At 53.4% G+C, this 21,777-nt stretch overlaps 1 protein-coding gene across 1 annotated transcript in view; it reads left to right on the forward strand.

The window, feature by feature from the left end:
• Positions 1-21,777, forward strand: part of SCN7A (sodium channel, voltage-gated, type VII, alpha subunit) — a 30,218-nt gene that overhangs the window by 299 nt on the left and 8,142 nt on the right. The window contains exons 2-18 of the mRNA XM_009871422.1: positions 12-181; positions 500-618; positions 1,529-1,618; positions 2,311-2,439; positions 2,573-2,664; positions 4,366-4,698; positions 6,852-6,915; positions 7,273-7,414; positions 8,232-8,444; positions 9,998-10,153; positions 10,356-10,479; positions 11,195-11,433; positions 13,374-13,547; positions 13,846-14,202; positions 17,212-17,640; positions 20,707-20,836; positions 21,142-21,296. Of these exons, the coding sequence (XP_009869724.1) occupies positions 38-181; positions 500-618; positions 1,529-1,618; positions 2,311-2,439; positions 2,573-2,664; positions 4,366-4,698; positions 6,852-6,915; positions 7,273-7,414; positions 8,232-8,444; positions 9,998-10,153; positions 10,356-10,479; positions 11,195-11,433; positions 13,374-13,547; positions 13,846-14,202; positions 17,212-17,640; positions 20,707-20,836; positions 21,142-21,296 (3,090 nt within the window). The 5' untranslated portion in view covers positions 12-37. The remainder of the gene's footprint in view (positions 1-11; positions 182-499; positions 619-1,528; positions 1,619-2,310; positions 2,440-2,572; positions 2,665-4,365; positions 4,699-6,851; positions 6,916-7,272; positions 7,415-8,231; positions 8,445-9,997; positions 10,154-10,355; positions 10,480-11,194; positions 11,434-13,373; positions 13,548-13,845; positions 14,203-17,211; positions 17,641-20,706; positions 20,837-21,141; positions 21,297-21,777) is intronic.

Consider the following 21,777-nt stretch of genomic DNA (forward strand, 5'->3'; position numbering starts at 1 on the left):
CGCCGAGGCAGAGGCGCTCAAGATAAAGAGGCAGCACATGGAGCTGCCCGAGGAAGAGGAGATCAAGCCCAGCAGCGACCTGGAAGCCGGCAAGAACCTGCCCCTCATTTATGGTGACCCACCGCTGGAGCTCGTCGGGATCCCCCTGGAGGACCTGGACCCTTTCTACAAAGATAAAAAGGTGAGGGGAAGAGCTTAGCCCATAGTGGACTTGGCGTTAGGTGTAAGTCCCAACAAAAAGACCAAAGTACGGATCTCCTCTTCTTTCCACCATACCAAAGGGTCTCATCTGAGCCCATCTTGCTGATCCGCAGCACCAGAGAAGCCCTGTGGTTGCTTCTCCTCCAAAGCAGACCATCTGCTCCTTGGCAAAACCTTGAGCCTTTGGTGATCCAAAGCACACACCGAAGTCTCACCTCTAATGGCATCTCTTGATCCAGGGGTGTTTCAGGGGTGTGCAGAAGGGCTAACTCATCTCCCTCCTCTCTTTTCTTCACAGACATTCATAGTCCTCAACAAAGGGAAGGCCATCTTCCGCTTCTCGGCGACCCCTGCCCTCTACCTGCTGGGGCCCTTCCACCCCATCCGCAGAGGAGCCATCAAAGTGCTTATCCATTCATATCCTTACCCTCTGTGATGCTGCCAGGTCAAACCCTGACGCTCAGAGGGAAGTGTTTCATGATGGTGTGGTGAGCAGATCTCCTGGACTGGACCCCACCACGGCCAGGACCCACTGCCCAGCCATCCCAGTGTTTTGGTCCCTTCCCGAGGAGTAGGTGCTTGAAGGCTTTGGGCACCTTAGTGACACCAAGAGCTTAGTCTTGGCTGGAGAAGGGAAGAAATCTAAGTGGTGGAATCTCCTAGGAAGTGGTGGAACTTCCTAGGAAGAAGTTCAAGGCCTCTCAGGTCTGGAGAGACTTGGGAAGGAAAAAATATGTTGACAGGTCAGAGGATCCTGTCCCATCTGGGAAGTGGGTAAACTGGGGACCTGAAAGGATGCTTTGGAGAGAGGAAAGACAGAGGAACCAAGACCTTGGGGTACAGAGAAGGAGGGATTTTGGGCAGTGCTGGGGCTTCTGGTGTGAGAGAAGCAGAGATGGAAAGAGAAGAAAGGACCTCAAGGACAAGAAGGGCACTAGGATGGGTGAGTGGTGATCCCAGCAGAGCTCTGGGGCCACAGGTGTTGGTGGCCAAGAGGTAGGAAGAAGAAGAGGGGGTGTTTGTGGCAGAGGAGTCAGACAAGCAGGGACTGCTGTACTCTGGGGTGATGGAGAAGAAGGAGAACAGGGAACAAGAAGGGAGGCAGAGATAGCACCACAGAGATGAGGAGGGGCAGGCAGGGGGGCAGGACCATGTGTGGACTAAGGGGAAAGTGAGTGCAGGGCTGAGCCAGGAGAGAGCTGCAGGAGGAGCAGATCAGGGCATGGGGACAAAGTGGGAGCCAGGACAGGAGGTACTTGGCTTCATCACCCTGTGAAAGGGGGAATCTAGGCAGCAGTCACAGCATTTCTCCTTGACCAGGTTTTAAATTATTCAGCATGTTCATCATGATCACGATTTTAACCAACTGCGTGTTTATGACGATGAGCAACCCCCCGGCGTGGTCCAAGAATGTGGAGTAAGTCCCCATTTACTGAGACCTCCCCAGCCAAGGGGACCAACCCAGCTTGGCCATCCTCAGGAGGGACAGGACCAAGGCTGGGAGAGGGTTGATGGGATCCAGGAACCCTTTAGAGAAGAAGAGATGTCACTGGGAGGTGCTGATGGCCCTTGATCTCAGACGGGACGTCCATGCTCTGCATTGGACTTTGCAAAGAGGAGTGTTTCAGAGCTGCCCAAAATCTGGTGGGGTCCCTGTGACAGGAGACCACTGCAGAACAGGCTGGGTTGGGTCAGGTCAGCAATGACAATCTGGAGAGGCTGAGCAGATCCACCAGTCCAAGGAGCATGCACAACCCACCCCAGGTGAGAAGGGGGAGATCCGGCATTTTCTGTGGTGGTTCTGCACAGCCACATCTCAACAGGGTTTTACGGAGAGCATGGTGGTGTTGGGACAACAGCAGGGACCAAAAGGTGTGGCAGAATAGTCACCAAAGGGTTCAGTACCTCAAGATGTCCCGACTTCCCTTATGAGGTGAGGTGGAAACCTCCCCCAGTGCTGAAGCACCTCAAGAACACAGCAGGCCATGATCGTGAGTCCCCAAACTCAGCTCCCCGAGATGGTCCCACTGGCAGGGGTGGACAAAACTTCATCCTGAGGGGGCCCTTGGATCCAGGTGAGCATGTCCCGGGTCACCATTCCCGTTTCAGATACACCTTCACTGGGATATACACCTTCGAGTCGCTCATCAAGGTACTGTCGAGAGGCTTCTGCATCGACGACTTCACATTCCTGCGTGACCCATGGAACTGGCTGGACTTCATGGTCATCTCCATGGCGTGAGTTTGGGGGGATGGAGGGGAGGACAGGAGGTCTGACCACTGCACCCTAGGGGGGAACCTGGAGGGCTGAGAAGCAGTGGGGTGGGTGCCTGGCAGAGCCCCCAAAACCCTCTCTTCTCCTGTCCTGCAGCTACATTACCGAGTTCGTGGACCTGGGGAACATCTCTGCTCTCAGGACCTTCCGCGTCCTCCGTGCCTTGAAAACCATCACCGTGATACCAGGTAGGACTTAAAGAAGGGATCTCCTCTCCATATGTTTCCCTTCCTGGAGCTCAGGTTTCCCCACAGTTCACAGCAACTCCTTGTTCTTTCAACAGCTCTAAGAGAAAACAGAGGAAATGAGGTATTCTATACTTATAATAATTTTCTACATAATTCAGCTTCTGGGTCAGGTCCTGCTGATTTTACCTCTTGGAATGAGCTGCTCTCACTCCCTAGTTTGGCGTGGGAAAGCCCTTGAGGAGCCAGATGTGCTATTTCAAGGGCTCCTTGGAGATGCCTGAAGTGGGCTTGTGCTCACCTCGTGTTTATGGTCTTGACTAACCTATACACTTTTCTTGGCTTTTGAAGCCATAAACTCAGTTTTGTCCTCGCTTCTGACTGCTCTGGTGCTAGGGTTGAGATAATTAATGGGTGTTAGTGCAAGAGCTACATGGCGAGGACTTAACGTCACCCCAAACATCCAGCCTGCGGTGTTGGGAGCGCGTTATCGAACACCTCTGATGGCCGCTTCCCAAATTTGATACCATTTCAATACCTTGCTTTGGTACCATCTAGCACAAGCTCACAGAAATGATAGGTCAGACCCTGTGAAGAAGTGTGAGATCAAACTGAAAATGATAATTTCTTGTGGATGAATCAGTTCTTGCATCCCTGCAGTTTCCACATCTTTCAGGCTCATTTTTGAATGTGTTTTGCCTCGGTCAACCAGGCTAAAAATTGCTTTTAACAAAACATAAGCTGCTGCTGCTGTTTCTTTCTGGAATAACATGCCCCCAAGAGGCTCTGCAGAAATAGCGGTTGCAAAAATAAGCTGGTTTAGAACATCTGTCCTCAGCGGTCTCCCAACATAGACAAGGCCTTGGAGAACAGGGGTTTACCTCGATAGTTGGGGGAGAGGGAGAACTGGCATGGTGACAGGGCTGAAAATCCCGTGTCTTTGGAGAATTGTCTCCGTGTGAGAAAGCTCTGTGCTCAGAGCTGCTTTTAAGATCAACGTCAGGACATCCTGGCATCATCCTTGTAGCCCTCACATGACAGGAGCAACATGCTCGGGTGGAGAGAGGAGTTAATCCCAATCCTTAATGCAGATGTCGTGTCATCACCTTCACTCGGATGAGCTGGGGTTTCTCCAGCTTGAGAGGATCAGGCTGGAGGGTCCAGCTGGGCTCCAGACCCATGGGACAGCAGCGCGTGGGGCTGTTGAACTATGGAGGCTTTTCTGAAGCTGAGAGAAGTGCTCAGCATCTTCCAGCCAGGCTGGAAAATAGTCTTCCCATGTTCCACAGCAAAGTGGTCTGCTTGAGTGGTTTGGGCCAAAAAAGACCAAGTTGTGGCATTTGGGGAAAAAAATAAAGCCAAAAGGAACTGATGGCTGCCAGTCTGGGGTGGGCTTTGGCTTGTGATACCCCAGTGAAGGTTTGCACAGAGGGGCTTGGTTGGGTCTGGTCCAAAGGTGACAGTGTTGGGAGAAGGGCTTCTGCTGCCCAGCCACCTGTGGGGGACAGAGGGACAGCTGGGATAGAAAGCAGGGCACAGAGCTGGGATACAAAGCAGGGCACAGAGCTGGGGGTCTGAGCACAAGGGGTGAACTCGGCGACACCACCTGTCCCCACCAGATCCAGCACCTTTTGGGAACGTCATAGCACGTTCTCCACAACTAGCAAATGAGCAATTAGCTCAGTAGTGACACCTCCCCCCCAGGGCTGAAGACAATCGTTGGGGCTCTGATCCAGTCGGTGAAGAAGCTCTCGGATGTCATGATCCTCACCGTCTTCTGCCTGAGCGTGTTCGCCCTCATCGGTCTCCAGCTTTTCATGGGGAACCTTCGGCAGAAGTGTGTGCGGTGGCCACCCCTCAACGACACACTGCTGGGGGACTTGGGGTTGGACAATGACACATTGGCCAATGCAACGCTCTACGGCAACTTCACTGACGGCATCGCCGGCAACTTCACCGATGACATCACCGGCAACTTCACCAGCAACTTCACCAGCAACAGCACCTTTGATTTCGAGGCCTACATCAACGATGAAGGTAAACGCTCATGCATCTCCTTCTCCACTGACCCATCACCTTGGCTTGCTCCTTAGCTCCCTCGCTCTTCTGCCACGTCAGACCAAGATGGTTTGCTCTCAGGGACCTTGCTGCCAAAGTGTTTGGCAGGGAGAGGTGGCTGGTGGGTGGAACAGGGGTTGCGCATACTCACGGGATGAGGAGATGGGATCAAATCTTCCTTGCCGGAGAAAATGCAGCCCACCTGAGCAAGGCAAACTCCTCCAGAAAGGTTTCACCATGGGAAGGCCTGGACAAACCAGTGTCCCCATCTCTCACACTTGCTAGTGGGGGCACAACCTCGCCATCGAGGTGGGCACTGGTGAAGAGCTGCTCCATCTGCCTGGTCACAGCAGAGAGATCAAACCCTCCAGGAGCAGACAGGACTTTGGGTGGAGAAGTAGAGGGAAAGATACAGGAATGACATTTCTCAACCACTTGCACTGCTGGGACTTTCCCAAGTACTGCTGAGCATTGCAGGCAACACCGCGACAGTCAGCAGGAGGGGAAGGAGGGAGAAGTGGGATCGAGCCCAGGTCTCCAAGTTTGCTACTTTCCTACCTCTTCTTTGAAACAAATTAGGCCCAAAAAGCACAGTGGGTTTTTTGTTTGTTCTTTGGTTTGGGGGTTTATAAACTCCGGAAAAATGTAAAAACCTGCCTGCGAGAACTGCACGGTGCTGGGATGCTCCACGAAGAGGTTTCATGCCTCGTTTGGGGCACTCGGCAGAGCTCAGCAGAAGGTCAGGTTACGTCTCGACCGAGTTTTGCCCAACTGTACAAGTAGCTCTGGCATTAATTACAGGAAGGCTTCTTGGTAGGGGTGAAAATTCAATATATAGGCCCTAACAAGTGCAGTGCAAATAGCAACAGCACCCTGCGGCCAGGCATTCAAGTTGACAGCTATTGAGGCCAGGCCAAAAACATATCACTTGAGTTTCACAAGCGGGACATCTCCTTGATGATCTCACGTACGTTAAATAAAAGCCTGGTGGCACGAAGCCAGGAAGAGCTGGGGATGCTTTGAGGAAGCTCCAGAAATCCCTGTGAGGCTCCTTGAAGGGCTGTACTGGGTGATGCCCAGGATGTACAGGGGCTGCCCACTGCCATGCCCTGGGGTGGGCATCTCCAGGTGCTCATCTATGTGTCCTGGGGACAGGTGACCCCTGATGGCATCGCTTGGCAGCTCCTGTGGCTCTAGGTCTGTGCCCAAGCTGTAAGGAGACTTAAGGACCTCTGGTCTGTGAGCAAGGTGGGCTTCTCCACCAGACAGAGGCTGGTTGGGGTGTGAGCAGAGAAGGGAGGTGATCGCCATAGGGCAGACCATTTCCTCAGGCTTTTTTGGGACCCCTGGAGTCCCCTATGCTTCGTGCTTGTACGTCTTCCAGCAAAAGAGACCAGCCCTGGTTCGAGAGCACAAGTCTGACGAGGAGCAGCTGAGGGAATGGTAGTTGTTCAGTCTGAAGAAGAGGAAGCTGACGGGAGACCTTCTAGCTCTCTACAACTCCTTGACAGCAGGTTGTAGCGAGGTGGAGTCAGCCTGTTCAGCCAAATAAAAAGAGAAAGGACAAGAGGAAATAGCCTCAAGTTGTGCCAGGGGAAGTTTAGGTTGGATACTAGGAAAAGCTTCTTCACAGAAAGGGTTATCAGGCATTGGAAGGGGTTGCGCAGGGCAGTGGCGGAGTCCCCGTCCCTGGAGGTATTTAAGAATCATGTAGACATAGCACTTAGGGATCTGGTTTAGTGGAGGACTTGTCAGCGTTAGGTTAATGGTTGGACCTGATGATCTTAAATGTCTTTTCCAATCTAGGCAATTCTGTGTGATTCTTCAACCACATGCTAACCCACCTTCCCAGGAGACCTGACCCTAGCCAGCCTGGCTATTTCCAGACCTCTTTATGTGCTTGGGAACCATCAAGCTGGGTTGGTGAAACAACGCCACAACCTCTCTGAGCTACTGCCAGGTTGTTCACTGCAAATAGCAAAGTCAGCAGAGAGGAGATAACCCAGCGCTGAGAGTCGGGGAATTTCCCCGACAGAGAGGAGATGTCAAGAATTTGAAAATCAATGTTGTTATTTGTTTTAAATTTTAAAATTTATTTTATTTTATGTGTTGCTCTCTCCCCAACCACAAAGCCAATTTCTACTTTCTGGAGGGAGCGCTGGACGCCCTGCTCTGCGGGAACAGCAGCGATGCTGGGTGAGTGCAGCTCATGCTGACACCCCCTCTCACTCCCCAGGAGGGGCTGAGGCAGCCCAGGGGACCACTGGGATGGGATGGGATGGGATGGGATGGGATGGAATGGGATGGGATGGGATGGGATGGAATGGGATGGGATGGGATGGGATGGGATGGGATGGGAGCTAGGAACATGGCTCTGCAAGAGAATGGTCCAGGAATCCCGGGGGTGTATTGGTCTGGACATCCTGGCGGTATCATCTTGGGTGGATTCTTCTGAAGCATCTCAGCCCCTCCAGGGATGGGGCATCTCACTGCAGGGGCAGGAGGGGCAGCACTGGGGGCTCACACCAGCTGCCCCCATGGCTCCTTTGGTAGGAAGTGCCCTGAAGGATACCAGTGCATGAAGGCGGGGAGGAACCCAAACTACGGCTACACCAGCTACGACACCTTCAGCTGGGCTTTCCTGGCCCTCTTCCGCCTCATGACGCAGGACTTCTGGGAGAACCTCTTCCAGCTGGTAAGCACCACATTTTTTTTGTCCTTTCAATGCTGGCCCTGGTCTAGGATGGGTAAAAAGTCACTTGACTGGAAACTTGCAGGACCTTGTCCTATGGTTTACGGATCTATCCGGGATGAGCAGAGATGGGGCATGGTCCCATCCAGTGCCCCAACCTGAGCAGTGTGATGGGTTTTCCAGGACAAAGCCCAGGTGTCCTTTAGCAGTGATGCCAGCTGTGTCATGGAAATCAGGGATTGGTAAGAACATGTAGTGCATCTCTGGCTTGAGCTGAGAGGGTAAGGGGGGAAAGCTAGCTCATTCGTGTCCTGCATTGAGTCATCCGCCAGGGAAAAGCTGCAGACACCATAAAACCCCAGCTGACCCTGGGTCCAGAGAGAGCTTAGATAAAACCAAGCAGTTGTCCAAAGGCTACATGTGGCCTCTGGGAATGATTATACCCAGATCTGGAGTTAGAAAAGGACCATTTTTTTCCCAAGGGTGAGACCTGAGAGGCTGAGGACTGGGAGACATCAGCCTCCATCACCACAAAGTGAATCTCTAGTGAAATACTGGTTGCTTCTCCCAGCCCTTGGGATACCAGGTAGCACAAAGCCATGCAGCTGGGCATGCAGAGACTTCTGGTCTTCCAAGTCCTAACCCAGTGCCATGGACTGCAGGAAGGTCAACTGGGCAATGACCACCCTTGAGAAAGATGGGAGCAAAGGAGCAAAATACTCTGCTCCTATCACAAATAGGAGGGTGCCCTGGTGCAAGACCTTTCATTGGAGGCATAGTGCCAAGGAGGTGTGAGAGCCCGTGCCTCTTCTTTCCACAGACACTGCGTGCAGCAGGGAAAACGTACATGATCTTCTTCGTGGTGGTTATATTTCTCGGTTCCTTCTATCTCATCAACCTCATCCTCGCAGTGGTGGCCATGGCTTATGCAGAACAAAATGATGCCACGTTGCTGGAGGAGCAACAGAAGGAGGAGGAATTTCAGCAACTCATGGAGCAGCTGAAGAAGCATCAAGAGGAGCAAGAGAGGATGGTTGGTGGAAAGTGTAGAGGCCAAAATGAGGGACCCTTAGGAATAGGGAGTGAAAAGGGGAGACAGTGACAAGTATGATGGTGCCTCTATTTATGTAAAATCCAAGAATAAGTCCCTGCTCACTGCAGGGGGCTGGACTAGATGACCTTTGAAGGTCCTTTCCAATCCAAACTATCCTGTGATTCTATGAATAACAGGTTGGAAGGGACCTCAGGGATCATCTGATCCAACCTTTCTTGACATAAACACAGTCCACACAAGAGATGTTTTCTCCATTGTGGTCCCAGGTGTTACCTTACCCCCTTTCTGGTCCTTGGGAGTCTCTTTTCAGCACAATATACCTATAAAAACACAGGGAAGAGCTCCTGTGATGTCTGACACTGCAGCCCAGCCATTTTCTGTTTCCAGTCTTCATTCTAGTCTACGTCAGCAACATCCGCAGGGGACATCCTTGAAAATCTGTTAGTCTGGGCAAGAAACCAGCTTCCTTGCAGGTAGAGGGAGACACAAAACAATGTTTTCCTTTCTCCAGAGCCTCTGTCTCTCATGGCTTATCTGTGCGGAGCCACAATATCCTCTGAGGAAGTGGCTGCTCTTATCTGGCTGCTGCTGTTTGCAGGATGGGTCCAAGAAAGCTCTGCCTGAGGGATGGGGACCCGGCATAAAGCTGGTGCTGCAGCTGCTTCCCTGAGCAGATTAACCAGAGAGTTGCCCAAAAGCGTTATTAAGGGATGATATTCTATTGTCACCTAGAGAAATGGAGAAGACAGAGGGGATAAGGCTGAGAGCAAGGGCAAAGTGCCAACAAGAAATGGGAACCGTGTTGTATCTCAACGACGTGCAGTGGGAACGGTGACGTTCTCACTCTGCTGTGGCATCTGTAGGGCTAGCAGAGGGTGTAGTAAACTTAATACTTCAGTAAACTTAATACTTTAGCAAACTTAATACTTAAGTATTGATACCACTGTTGGAAAGGAAAAAATTAAAAATCAAAAAGAAGCGGTTGCACACGCAAACGAAAGCCTAATAAAACATTTGGGGGGGGGGGACAAAAAATTAAATTTTGACCCAAACACTCACAAATTCAGTGCTACTCCAAAAATCTTGAATGCTGCATTTTAGTAAGAGCCTTGAAGATTTTGCTGCTTTCCCAGTTGGGATGGAAGCATGTTTCAAAGAGTAAAGTTTCCTGCAAGGCAGAAATTAGAAGGTTTGCAGTTTTGTCTGTATAATTTATTCCGCCTGAACAAAATTTGGACAGACCTAACACTGTTGTGCAGAGAGCTCGGTTACGGTGGGGACTGCAGGAGAAAGGGAAAAGATTCCAACTTCAGTTGAGCCACTGCAAATTGTTATATTCCTCATTGCTGCTCGTAAGGATCTGGGATTGCTGCCCAGGTCCTGCAGGAGCAGACTTTAGAGCCACAAAGTCCTTCCCCACGAGGGCCCTGGAGCTCCATCCATCCCCCTCCTTCGCCTGGTGCCCAAAGGTGACTGCAGGCAGCTCCTGATGGCCATGGCCAGGCGGGTGACGGGGACGTGGGTTGCTGCAGTTGCAGGACCGGCGATCCAGCAGCGATTCCCTGCCCAGCAGCCTGGCCGAGAAGGAACGTGACTCTGAGCCGAACAGCGACCAGGAGAAGGCAAAGGACTGCAACGGGCAAGTGGTCCCCAAGATCAGGCTGGAGAGGTCGGCTTCGGTGATTGAGGTATGTGCTCAGCTCTGTGCTTGCTGTCCCTCCAGGGTCCTCCCCCCAGTTTGCTGTGGATTGGGTCCGACAAGCCTTTCTGCAGCCCACCTGTAGCTCCTAAGGTCTCTCCAGACCATGCCCTTCCTTCTGCCCACTCTTAAGTGCATTAATTAGCCTACAGCTCTCTGCATTCGTTCCCCGGGGCCTCTTCTCCTTCTAGTCCAACCCAACCAACGAGACGGAGAAATCAGACCACAACCACCTGACTGTGGGCAACCAAGATGGGCCAGGCCTCGAGAAGAGGGTGGGGAGCGCCATCAGCGTCATCTCCAACGCAGTGGAAGGTACGTCCTTCCCCAGCCTGGGTGAGGGCTGTGTTTATCCCAGCTGTGGTGCATTGAGGGGCTTGGGGTGCTCAACACACACCAGTGTGCTGTCCCAAACCTCCAGCCCCATGCGAGGGATGACCCTAGACTTGTGTTCTGCCTGCGTGCTCAGTGCACTGCAGCGATGCTCAAGGAAGCCTTTCCATCCCAGCTCGCTAGGATGGTGCCTGAAGGCAAAAATATCTCAATGTAAGTGATTACAGCAGTCTCCAGAGTCAATGGAGAGCTTTTGAGTGGATTCCCAAGAGCTGCTGTCTCGATTTCAGCAAAAAGTACCGTAAACTCAGCAATAACAGGCTTCTCAGCACTGTCCTCCTCCCTTAGAACGGGCACCAAACCCTCTGGCCACCCCAGAGAAGTTCTTTTCGATGTGCCTACAATCTCAGCATGGCAGGAACACCTCAAATCCTGCCCAGGTGCTGAGAGCAGGATGGGACCCACAGTTCTCTGACTGACCTGCCTTGCCATTCCTCTCTGGTTTGGAGGGTGAGGTCTGCCACATCACTGTGCCCGGGCACGGGAAGGCTCCTCCTTTCAGCCCTCATATTAAACTCATAGATGGTCTAGAGCTGGTTCAGGACCTCAGGAGAGGTCTCAAGGGGTCAGCACTTACCTCATGCAGGGGAGGAGAGGTTAAGCCTATACTTATGTTGTTTTTCTTTCCTGCCCTCAGAGCTGGAGGAAGCTCACCAGAAGTGCCCACCCTGGTGGTACAAATTTGCTCACACGTTCCTGGTGTGGAACTGCTGCACTCCGTGGGTGAAGCTGAAAGAGTTTGTCAAGCTGGTGGTGATGGACCCCTTTGTGGACCTGGGCATCACCATCTGCATCGTGCTCAACACACTCTTCATGGCCATGGAGCATTATCCCATGACGGAGGAGTTTGAGAATGTCCTGACCGTGGGGAACCTGGTAGGCAGCTGGTGGGCACCCCGTCCTTCCCTGTTTAAAGCCACAGTGGCCACTCTGTCCATCCTGCTGCCATTTTGTCACCTAAAGAGCGTGAATGAATGCCTGGAAACAGGTCCCAGCTGCTGAGAAAATGCTTCAGGGGCCTGATCATAGCATCCCTGTGATGGGTTTGGCTCCAGGATGGCTCAGATGAAGGGATGTGAGATGGGGGTGGGATCCATCAGTCTCTGCTCCCCTTCTTCTGCAGTTTCTGTCTTTCTTGGTGCCTCTTGATGATGCCAAAGCGGCCATGACCTCACCAAGCTGTCCTCAGCCATCCTCTACACTACAGCCCAGGGTCAGGCATGAGCTGCAGTGTCCTCACGGTGCTGGGTGGCCGCGTGGCAGAGCAGGGACCAGTTCAGATGCTGGGAGAAAACAGGTCCCCATGGAACAGGAAGATACAGTGTTAGCAGCATAAAATAAATAAAAATTAAAATAAACCAGGACTTTTCCCAGTGAAATCACTGCAAATCTGGGCTGTCCTGAATTCATGAATGTATTTAGCAACCAGCCACGGTTACATGGATGCAATCTGCTGTTGGGACCAGTCCAGGAGCTCTGGAAAATGCAGCTAAGGGATGGCAGAGCTCGCCACCTCCTCTCCCACCACCTTGCCCTTCTCCGGCACCTGCTGGGACCTCTCTGGGCACAAGCCCTGGAGTGACCCATGCTGGTGCCTGGGTGGGCAGGGTGACACTCAGCACATAGCTGCTTTGTCTCTGGTTTCATTCAGGAAATACAAGGGGATTAATTGGCCGTTGCTCAAAGCACAGCCAGGCTGCAATGCTGGCTCCAGCTTTTCCTTCAGGCCAGTGGTGATTTTTGGCTGCAAATAGACTCCAATGCCAGTGGGGGATTTGCTGGGGAAGGGATGGGAGCAGGAGAAGCAGCTCCCACCGAGCCATGATCTCCACCCACAACTCCTGCCTGTGCCCGAGATGATGAAGGCTGCAGCGCCTGGTGCCTCTCTCTGCAGGCAGAGAGACATCCAGGCCGTAAGCAAAGAGGGCAGGGATGAGCTGGCAGGAGTAGGAAAGGGGACATTCTTGGGCCTGGCATCAAAGGGACATGTTGGGGAGCATCCTGCAGGATGGTGATGCCAAAGAGTCCCTGCAGTAGAGGAGCATGGAAGTGTGCATTCCAATACAATCCAGAGCCAGGGCAAAACTTGTCACCAGCTCCTCTCTGCACAAGCAGAGGATGCTAATTGTGGCATTGCTGATCCCACTCTGGAGGGACGAGGTAACGTACGGCACCCTTATTTTCCCAGGAAAAGAGTGATGTGTAAAAACTGGATCAGCTTCCACAGGAAGGGGCAGGGGCATTCCAGTAGCATCCCAGTTCCCAGTGCTGGGAATATGTGATTCGTCAGTCATTTGAAGTGGGTCCCTTTGCCAACGAAACTCTTATTTTTATTTCCACTTGCCAACGCACACCTTTGTGTCTCTCCAGAAGAGATCAGTCACCACTACTCCCAGCCCGGCTTCACAAGCCACACTGGGCAGCATATGAGGGAGTTTGTTCCCAACTGGGACTGGATCCAATGAGCTGAAAAACTTTGGGAATACACCAAGACAATAGGAAACAGCCTCAAGTTGCTCCAGGGGACGTTTGGATTGGATATTGGGAAAAATTTCTTCACTGAAAGGGTGGTCAAACCCTGGAACAGGCTGCCCAGGGAAGTGGTGGAGTGACCATCCCTGGAGGGATTCAAAAGCCGTGGAGATGTGGTGCTCAGGGACATGGGTTAGTGGTGGAACTGGCATTGCTAGGTTAACGGTTGGACTCAGTGATTTTAGAAGTCTTTTCCAATATAAGTTATTCTAGGATTCTACCCACCCCACACCAAGGCTCAGCACTGCCTTACAAGCAAAGTCACAGGGTGTTGTTTCCCTCAGGTCTTTACGGGGATCTTCACAGCAGAGATGGTCCTGAAACTCATTGCTCTGGACCCCTATGAGTATTTCCAGCAGGGCTGGAACATCTTCGACAGCATCATTGTCACCCTGAGCCTGGTGGAGCTGGGCCTGGCCAACGTTCAAGGGCTCTCTGTGCTCCGTTCCTTCCGCTTGGTACGTGGACGAGGTGTGCCTGGGGGAGGGTTGGGATGCAATTCTCACCAGGGTGCAGAGCGGCTTGTCAGCCCCCTTTATGGTGGTCACCAAATTGTCCCCCATTAATCACTGGCAGTCAAGCTAAATATTTAGGAAAGGAGCTGTCTGTGCTCTTTGCAAAGCAGTTGGGTGTTTAATCCCTCCTGCCTTAATAAAACTGCTGCATGAAGGTCTAATCCCAGCTTCAGCCTTGCTGACGCCTCGTGGCAAAGAAAGCCCCAGGCAAATCAGTGCCTTTTCTCCTTTCTCCTTGCAGCTCAGGGTTTTCAAGCTCGCCAAGTCTTGGCCCACCCTCAACATGCTCATCAAGATCATCGGCAACTCAGTGGGCGCCCTGGGGAACCTCACGCTGGTGCTGGCCATCATCGTCTTCATCTTTGCCGTGGTGGGGATGCAGCTCTTTGGGAAGAGTTACACAGAGTGTGTGTGCAAGATCTCCCTCGACTGCACGCTGCCGCGCTGGCACATGAACGACTTCTTCCACTCCTTCCTCATCGTCTTCCGCATCCTCTGCGGGGAGTGGATCGAGACCATGTGGGACTGCATGGAGGTGGCCGGCCAGACCATGTGCCTCATCGTCTTCATGATGGTCATGGTCATCGGGAACCTCGTGGTGAGTCTCAGAGCTGGGATGGAGCCTCAGTGAAAGGCGAGGGGCAAGGATGGGAGGGTGTTGTGATGTGGGGACTCCTCTGCCCTTGGCTTTCTGGCCAGTGTTCTCCAGCTCTGCTCATCTGCAGGGCTATGCCTGTGGGCATGGTCTTGTTGGAGCCTCACAGGAGCACCGAGAAAGAGCTCGACCTCCCTCCTGTAGACCAGGTGGGAGTGTGCTGCATAAAGGCTGGTGAGAAGCAACTTCTGAGGAACCCTTAGCAGAAGCTCTATCAGGAACAGAATGGGAAACTGAGGCATGGAAATCTTAACAATCTGCTTTAGGCAGATGCAGGAGCAACTCTAGGACAAAAGAGCTCATTTTCAAGCTTCTGTTTCTCCTCTAGATGATTTTTCAAGCTTTTGTCCCATTTCCCACTTTTTTACGATACGGGATGGATTCACCCCCGGGCTGGCCCTTTGGTCCTGGGTGCTCTTGGAAGCAGACCCTCCTCACCCCAGAAGGTTTTTGTAGACCTCCAGCATCCCCAGTCCTCACCATGGTCCAGGCAACATCCCGGCGATGCAGCACAGGGGTCCTGGTGAACCTCTGGTCACTGTCACCCTCTCTCTCTGTCCCATCACCCTCCCCACTAACAACTCGAGCTGCTCGCTGCCCGCGCTGCAGGTCTGTGAGTTCCAAGCGAGCATGAAATCCTTTCTAAACTTGGTAACCCTCTCCCTGGCGGCTTTGAGGCTTGTTTTCCAGGCTGCGTGGGCCCTGCTCTCCCTTCTTAAGGAGCAAGGCAAGGGAGGGAAGCGCTGCGTCTTGCTGAATCGCTCCGATTACTTGCCGGGGTTGCGTAAGCCCTTTGGAATTTGCTTTGAAAAACTATCTGCCCAGGGAGCTGCTGATACCTCCCTTCCCACCACGGGTCACTGCTCCAACCCCGGGGCTGGCACAGCCCTCCAAAGGGGTGAAAGCAGCCCCGGGGAGAAACTCAAACCACTCCACAGCTTTGGACTGTCCCACTTTCAGGGCAAAAAGTTGGGATTTGGGTGCTGCTTGGCTCCCCTTGCTTGTGCCAGGTGTTCGGGGCTTTGAAGTGGCCCCCACAGCAGCACGGAGAGCCGTGCTGGCTGGAGAATTCACCCTGGGGTGTCCTGGGGTGTTGTCCTGGGTAGAGGTGCGTGCATCACCCTGTGCTGGGAACCCACCCAGTGCCCGCCCCCCTCCCCAGGCTGCCCATCACCCAGCAGTCAGCGCCAGCTTGTCACGCTGCCTTTCAAGGAGGGGAACCCATTCAGTCAAATCACAGCGCTGAACCAGGTTGCAAATCACCCGTGAGCAGCAGGAGCACCTCCAGGACAGTCTGCAGAGGGTGCAGAAGCTTAGAAAGTGGGAACTGCAGCTGGGGTTTCCTGCAGACCCTCCCTAAAACGGGGTCTGCAAACCTTTTTGGAATAGGACAGCCCATCCGCCCCTCTAGAAGAAGACATGGGGCAACAGAGTTTTCAGCTGGTGGTGTCAGAGGTTGCATCCCAGCCTTCAGGGCAAGATTCGCGGCTCTTGCTGTGCTCTGGGCTGCTGCAGGGAGTTCATTTAAAGCTAAGTAGAGAAACGCAGCACACGACCACCTACAAAACCATCTCTACCCTCTTCATCCTCACTGCCAAGCTCTCCTGGACATGTTTCTGGTATTTCCGAGTCCTGGAGCGTGTCCCGCACAGCCTCCCGAGCATCCCGGCCGCAAGGAGGTGTGTGTTTCTCCTCACTTCCCCTGAGGAGGAATAAGGCGACAGGCAGTCGTCCTTTACTGTTAATGACACCTCTAGCATTTCCTTTGGGGTTATAAAGGGAAGAAGGAGGAAGTCAGTCGGGTGACAAGGTAACGGACTCCTTTCCAAAAAAGCCAGAGCCAACAGCAACTATTAGCTGTAATTGGTACTTAACATAAGTATTAAACTGATGGGATAGTAGGGATTTATTTAAAGATGCGATTTAAGTCATATGGCATGAGCCATGCAAAAACAGCAGTGACCTTGAATAGCAGCTAATTCCCTTCTCAGATGTGCTGCTGGCACGAAAAGGCACAAACACCGACAGCTGTGGGCTTGGCCCGTTGGCCGCTCGGCGCAGCCAGAGTGCGCCTGGGAGCTGTCGACGCTCCTGGAGCCTTGGGAGAGCCCGTCCCACTCTTCTTCTCAGGCGCTGCTCCGGGTTTCTGGCACACAGCAAGTCCATCTGTGCCAGGCGAGGCTGTGGTGGGGTCCAGTCACGTTCGGGGCATGGTGAAGCAGGAGAGATCTGAGGGAAGCAGGAGAGAGCCCAGGCTGGGAGCTATATAGAGTGTTTGCATCTCACGAGCTGACCTGTGCTGAGATGAAATGCCACTTTCCATGGAGATGAGCAGTCTCTGGTAAGACGGGATGAGGTCACGGCTGTGGCTCAGGCTCCTACATGGCTCCAGGGTGTTGGAGATCTTCAGGAGCTCACTGTGCATCTGAGCTACCAGAGCCAGCAAAGAGGGGAGGAAGAGTTACAGCTGGGAGGACAATAAGCAAGTTTATCCCTGGGAAGAGAAGGGACAGAGCTGAGTTGCATCCCTATGGGTGGTGGGGAGAAGCAACATAGGCTTGGGGAGTCCCACGTGGGGACCAGCCAGGCCAGGAGCTCCAAGAAGGGAGGGACGTGCTGATGGACACACAGGAGAGGTGGGTTTAGAGGGGCTGAAGCGATGACTGGCATCGCTTGCAAATGGATCAGTGGGACCCAAGCAGCTGGGGGTGACACTGAGGGCATCAGAGCCCAGGGGAGCAGCGAGGAGGAGCTGAACCATGTCCAGGTCCACCAGGAGATGGGCTTGACATCTCTGCTGTCCCTGGAGCTGGCCGTCGGGCAGAGGGAATCCCATGACATGCTCAACACAAAGGTCTTCTCGACAGCCGTGACTTGTCCTTGCCGCTGCAGCCCAGGGGGACGATGTTGGTGCCAGACATCAGTGCTGGTATTTGCTTTTGTCGCCTCCAGGTGTTGAACCTCTTCTTAGCTTTGCTACTGAGCTCCTTCAGCGCCGACAGCCTGGCAGCATCTGATGACGACGGGGAGATGAACAATTTGCAGATTGCTATTGGAAGGATCACCAGAGGGATCGACTTTGCAAAGACCTCTGTCCTCATGCTGCTCCGCAGGCTGTGGAAGGGGAAGAAGGTGGCCCCGGAGGAAGAGCAAGAGCCCAATAAGAGGGACAACTCTGTGCTAAACCATGTGGACACTGGCCAGGAACCCAAGTCAGAGTACCTGGATGGAGTCACTGGCAAAGAGCATTTTTTCATGGATGAACTGGACCACATGAATTTCATTAACAACCCCAACCTGACAGTACAAGTCCCCATCGCCTCAGAGGAGTCCGACCTCTACGAGGAGACGAGCACCCAGTCCGACACCGAAGATGCCAAGGTAAGAAAGGCAGGTGCAAGGGTTTCAACCCCAAAATGGAGCTTGACCCTCTTTTGCTGTGTTGCCCAAATAATGCTGGGTTTGGTTACTTGTAGCTTTCCATAATGTGTGGCATGGGCCAAACTTCAGGCTTTTCAGCCTGGCATTGCTACATGTGAGTTAGAGGTGTGTAGGGGGGGGTGTCCAAGCAGAGGTTTGGCCTGTTTCGGGTCAGGCTGTGGGTTATTGCTGGCGCCAGGGAGACCCATTGCACCACAGGGTTGGTGCAAGGATCGAAGCGCTCAGTTTGGGGTTAAAGATGTTCAAGAGGAATTTGATGCCAAGAAATCTGCTGATGGCGCTAACATTGGATCCAACTGCTAATGCCTCAGAAAGCATCATCGGTGAGGGGAGGGGCGTATGAAACCAGATGGAGGAGCTTAGCACAAGTGAACATGAAGCGATGCATTTCGGATCCAAAGCTGATGAGGCAGCTGATGTCGGCATGGCTGTGTCAAGGCACGGAGAGGACAGCCTGGGCTGGTGGGACATCGACCGCATCGGTGATCTGGGAGGGTGACAAGAGATTCGGGGAGACCCGAGTGGACACAGAAAGGAGAGTGGTAGTCTGGAGGGAAGTTACTGCTCACAACGTGGTCACGATGAGGTCCTGGGGAAATTCAGGGCAGCGGGGATGCGGCAGTGGAGAGGAGAAACTGTGTCCATCCAGGAAGGGAGAAGGTTTTGTGTGAATGAGAGAACAGCTTGGATATGGGGGTTTATCATCCCGTTTGATGGCAAATAGGTCTGCCTAGGAGCTGAGGAGCCTTGAGGAGCTCTATCCCAGCTAGTTCTGGCCAGGGTGCCGGGCTAGGCAGAAGGCAGCAGTGTGGCTTGGGTGCAATCACGACTCGGACACCTCCATCGAGCTGGTGTTTTGAGAGCCCTCCCCGGCTGCTCAGTATTCACAGGGCACAAAGAGCATCTCTCAACCACCAAATACAAGTCAACCCCATCGTCGCTGCTGGTTTTGCTGGCTAAATTCAGCAAAACATTGACCAAGGTGCAAACCAGGGGAGGGGTGTACTAGCAACGCCGACCCTGCCCAAACAGGAAGGGTGGTGGCCAGCGGGCTGGTGGTCATCACCTGAATTGCCTGCCTAGTAATTAAAAACCGGGTGCTAATTGGTGGGGGCCCTGAGGTAGTCCTCAGGGGCAGGGAGCTGCTAGCTCGGTGTGTTCACATGCCCTTGACTAGCTCCAGGTGGAGCCAAAGCCTCGCACAGGGACACAGCTGCTGCTGGTGGTGACTGCAAACGGGCACTGGGAGTTTCTCCTGATGGGCTGCTCAGAAACCCCTGATAAAGGCTCTCCCCCTTCCCAGAGCAGCTCCTTTCCAAGGCAAAGATATTTTTCAGGGTGAAATGATAGCGGCAGGGTGATGGCAGCAGTGTGGCTGCTCCCCTCAAGCACTTTGGCATCTTCTACGAGGGATTTATCTTTTGTGCCACATAGCAGTGAGGAGGTGATGGGTGTGTGGCTGCACAGAGAGTCAGTGCGGTGGCTCAGGGCTCTTCTGGGGGGATTTTGCTTTGGATTCCCGAGCTTCCAGGCAGGGCGATGCCTCCTAAAGTGCTCTGGGCTCTCCTACATACTCACAGGAGTATGGTCAAGTGCTATGAACTGAAGGTGTCACAGGGAGAGTCTGGGTGTGCAGGACCAGAACGCTGATGTGCTCACTGCTGGCAAGGATGGGGAAAGCCCTGGGTTTAGGTGGAAACACCAGCTCAGGCTGGAGGTGCTGCACCAGGTGTGTGATGGGAATTGCCCTGCTGGTCACAGACATGTGGGGGCTCCTGACCCCCCAGGGATGGGGTTTTGGGGACCATGCTGTGGGGTAGCACAGTTATTCCTGTCCTCCTCTCAAGACAACCTGCCCTGGGCACCATCCACCTGCTCTCTGGGCTGATTCGCACCCGCCTTGTGCCTTTTCAAGGCTTGTTCTGGAGGCCAATGGTTTCCATGTGTCCTTCCCCAGGGTGACAACTTGCCCAGCTCTGTGCTGAGGCCTCCTGATCCTCCTGTCCCCCACCAGCCCCTTCGGAGTGTAGCCCCTCTGCTCCTGCAGAGCCACCAGCTCGTGTCACCACTACTGCTGTGTTCTGCTCCTCAAGGCAATGCCTCATGTGTCCCCAACACAAGGGTCCCTCAAAGTAATGTCTTCTCCTAGAGATGCCCTAAGGCTGCAGACAGTGATGGTGCCTCAAATTGCCCCAGGGGATCTTCCCTGGGATGCTGGAGGATGGAGCAGAGGATTTATTCACTACTGAAAACATCAGCAACCTCGGGGGAGGATTATCTCCTCCCCATGAAAGGCAACACCGTCCTGCCCATCCAATATCTTCTAGTTCCCAGGGAGGAGAGACAGGTTGGGGGATCTACTCTTTCCTCAAGTGCTGCAGAAGGTCTTCTCAGAAAGCCCAAAAAAATAAAGAAGAAAAAGAAAAAGGAAGAAAAAAGGTCCCAGGGGCTTGCCAAGGTTTTTTCTTGTTATCAGTCCCTCCAGGCCTTGCTGAGTGGTGTCTGGGAAGCCAGCCAAGCTGAGCTGTGGAGTGGGATGGAGCTGGTGAGAGATATTTGGGATGCAGGTTTTGAACTTGGGTGAACCTCAGCCTAAAAGCTCTTCGGCACGAGCCGAGCCAGCAGGATTTGAAGCAAGTGGCCACATGGTTTTCTGCAGGTCTCGTTGTACCAAGAGGTGTTTGGCAGAGCATTTCTTAGACTGAAGCGTGCAGAGAAAAAGTAGGAGGAGGTGAGGAAATCAGCCTGAGGTGATGGTACAAATGGATGGGAGATGGGCTTGTTGTGCAGGGAGGAAGGCTGGAGTCAGGGGACCTTCTGCTCCTCTGAGCCAGGATGAAAAGCAAAGTGTGTGCTCCAAGCAAGGGGGTCCCACCAGCCAGCTCCTCCCAGTCCTGCCTGGTGCCTCTGGGGCAGGAGGAGCTGGAGGATGGCCAGAGGCAGCTGCAGCCCAGGAGCATTCCTTCAGCAGGGCAGCCCAGCATGACTCCTCCTTTGCCTTGGCAGAACCCTCTCTCCAGCGACAACACATCGTCCCTGTGCAGCACCGTGGATTACAAGCCCCCACCGCCGGTGGAGGAGGAGGTGGCAGAAGAGGCTGAGGACAGCAACGAGCCCGAGGAGTGCTTCACCGAAGGTGAGGGACTGAGCATACCCCGTGGAGAAGGGGAGTTGGGTATGGCTGGGGGAAACCACCAATTCTTGCAGCATAATGACCTCCAGGCTTGTTTAGTTCAGCCCAAACTCCAGCTCCCCCTGTGCTACTGGGGAGATGGTCCCCATGGGGCTCCCCTCTTGCGTGCACACCCTCAAACCCCATGGGGTCCTGCTCCAACCTCCATCTGGAAAGGCTTAAGATGACAATAAAACGATGAATAGTGTCTCATTTTGTGGCATTGCCCTGGCCAGGAGCTAACCCACAACTCTCTGTCCCATCCCCAGCCTGTGTGAAGAGGTTTCCCTGCCTCTACGTGGACATCACCAGCGACAGAGGGAGGGTGTGGTGGAACATCCGGAAAACCTGTTTCCGCATCGTGGAGCACGACTGGTTTGAGACCTTCATCGTCTTCATGATCCTCCTCAGCAGTGGGGCGCTGGTAGGTCCCATGTTTCGTCCTGTCCCCTCAACTCTGCAGGAGCTTCTCGGCTTGGTGGGAGCCCAGGAACGTGGGCAGGTCCCAGGTGGCAGCAACGGAGGCGCTGGGCACTGCCTGGTTGTCTCCTGTGAAAAATAACACAGCTGCGGCCAGATGTTTGGTCTAAAAGTCCATTTTGACTCAGATCTCCCCAATATACACTCTTCCAACACCCTCCCCTTGGCCTCCAAGAGCCCTGCATCGGTACAACTTCCCCTGTGCAACCCTCCCCAGCATCCCTGGTGGCCGTGGCCCATGGGCTCAAGGGGATGCTACCCTCTACAGTCTCCCCTCCTGCTCTTAGTCTTAACCAAGAACACTCTGCACCATTTATTTAGCTTCCTGTGAACGGTTCCTCAGTTCTCCATAACTGCCTCAGGAGGTGCTTTATGAATAATTCGTGGTTATTATTAAGCCCTTCAGGCTATTGTTTAGCCCTTCA

Source organism: Apaloderma vittatum, unplaced genomic scaffold, assembly GCF_000703405.1.
Source record: "Apaloderma vittatum isolate BGI_N311 unplaced genomic scaffold, ASM70340v1 scaffold21046, whole genome shotgun sequence".
Classification (NCBI taxonomy): domain Eukaryota; kingdom Metazoa; phylum Chordata; class Aves; order Trogoniformes; family Trogonidae; genus Apaloderma; species Apaloderma vittatum.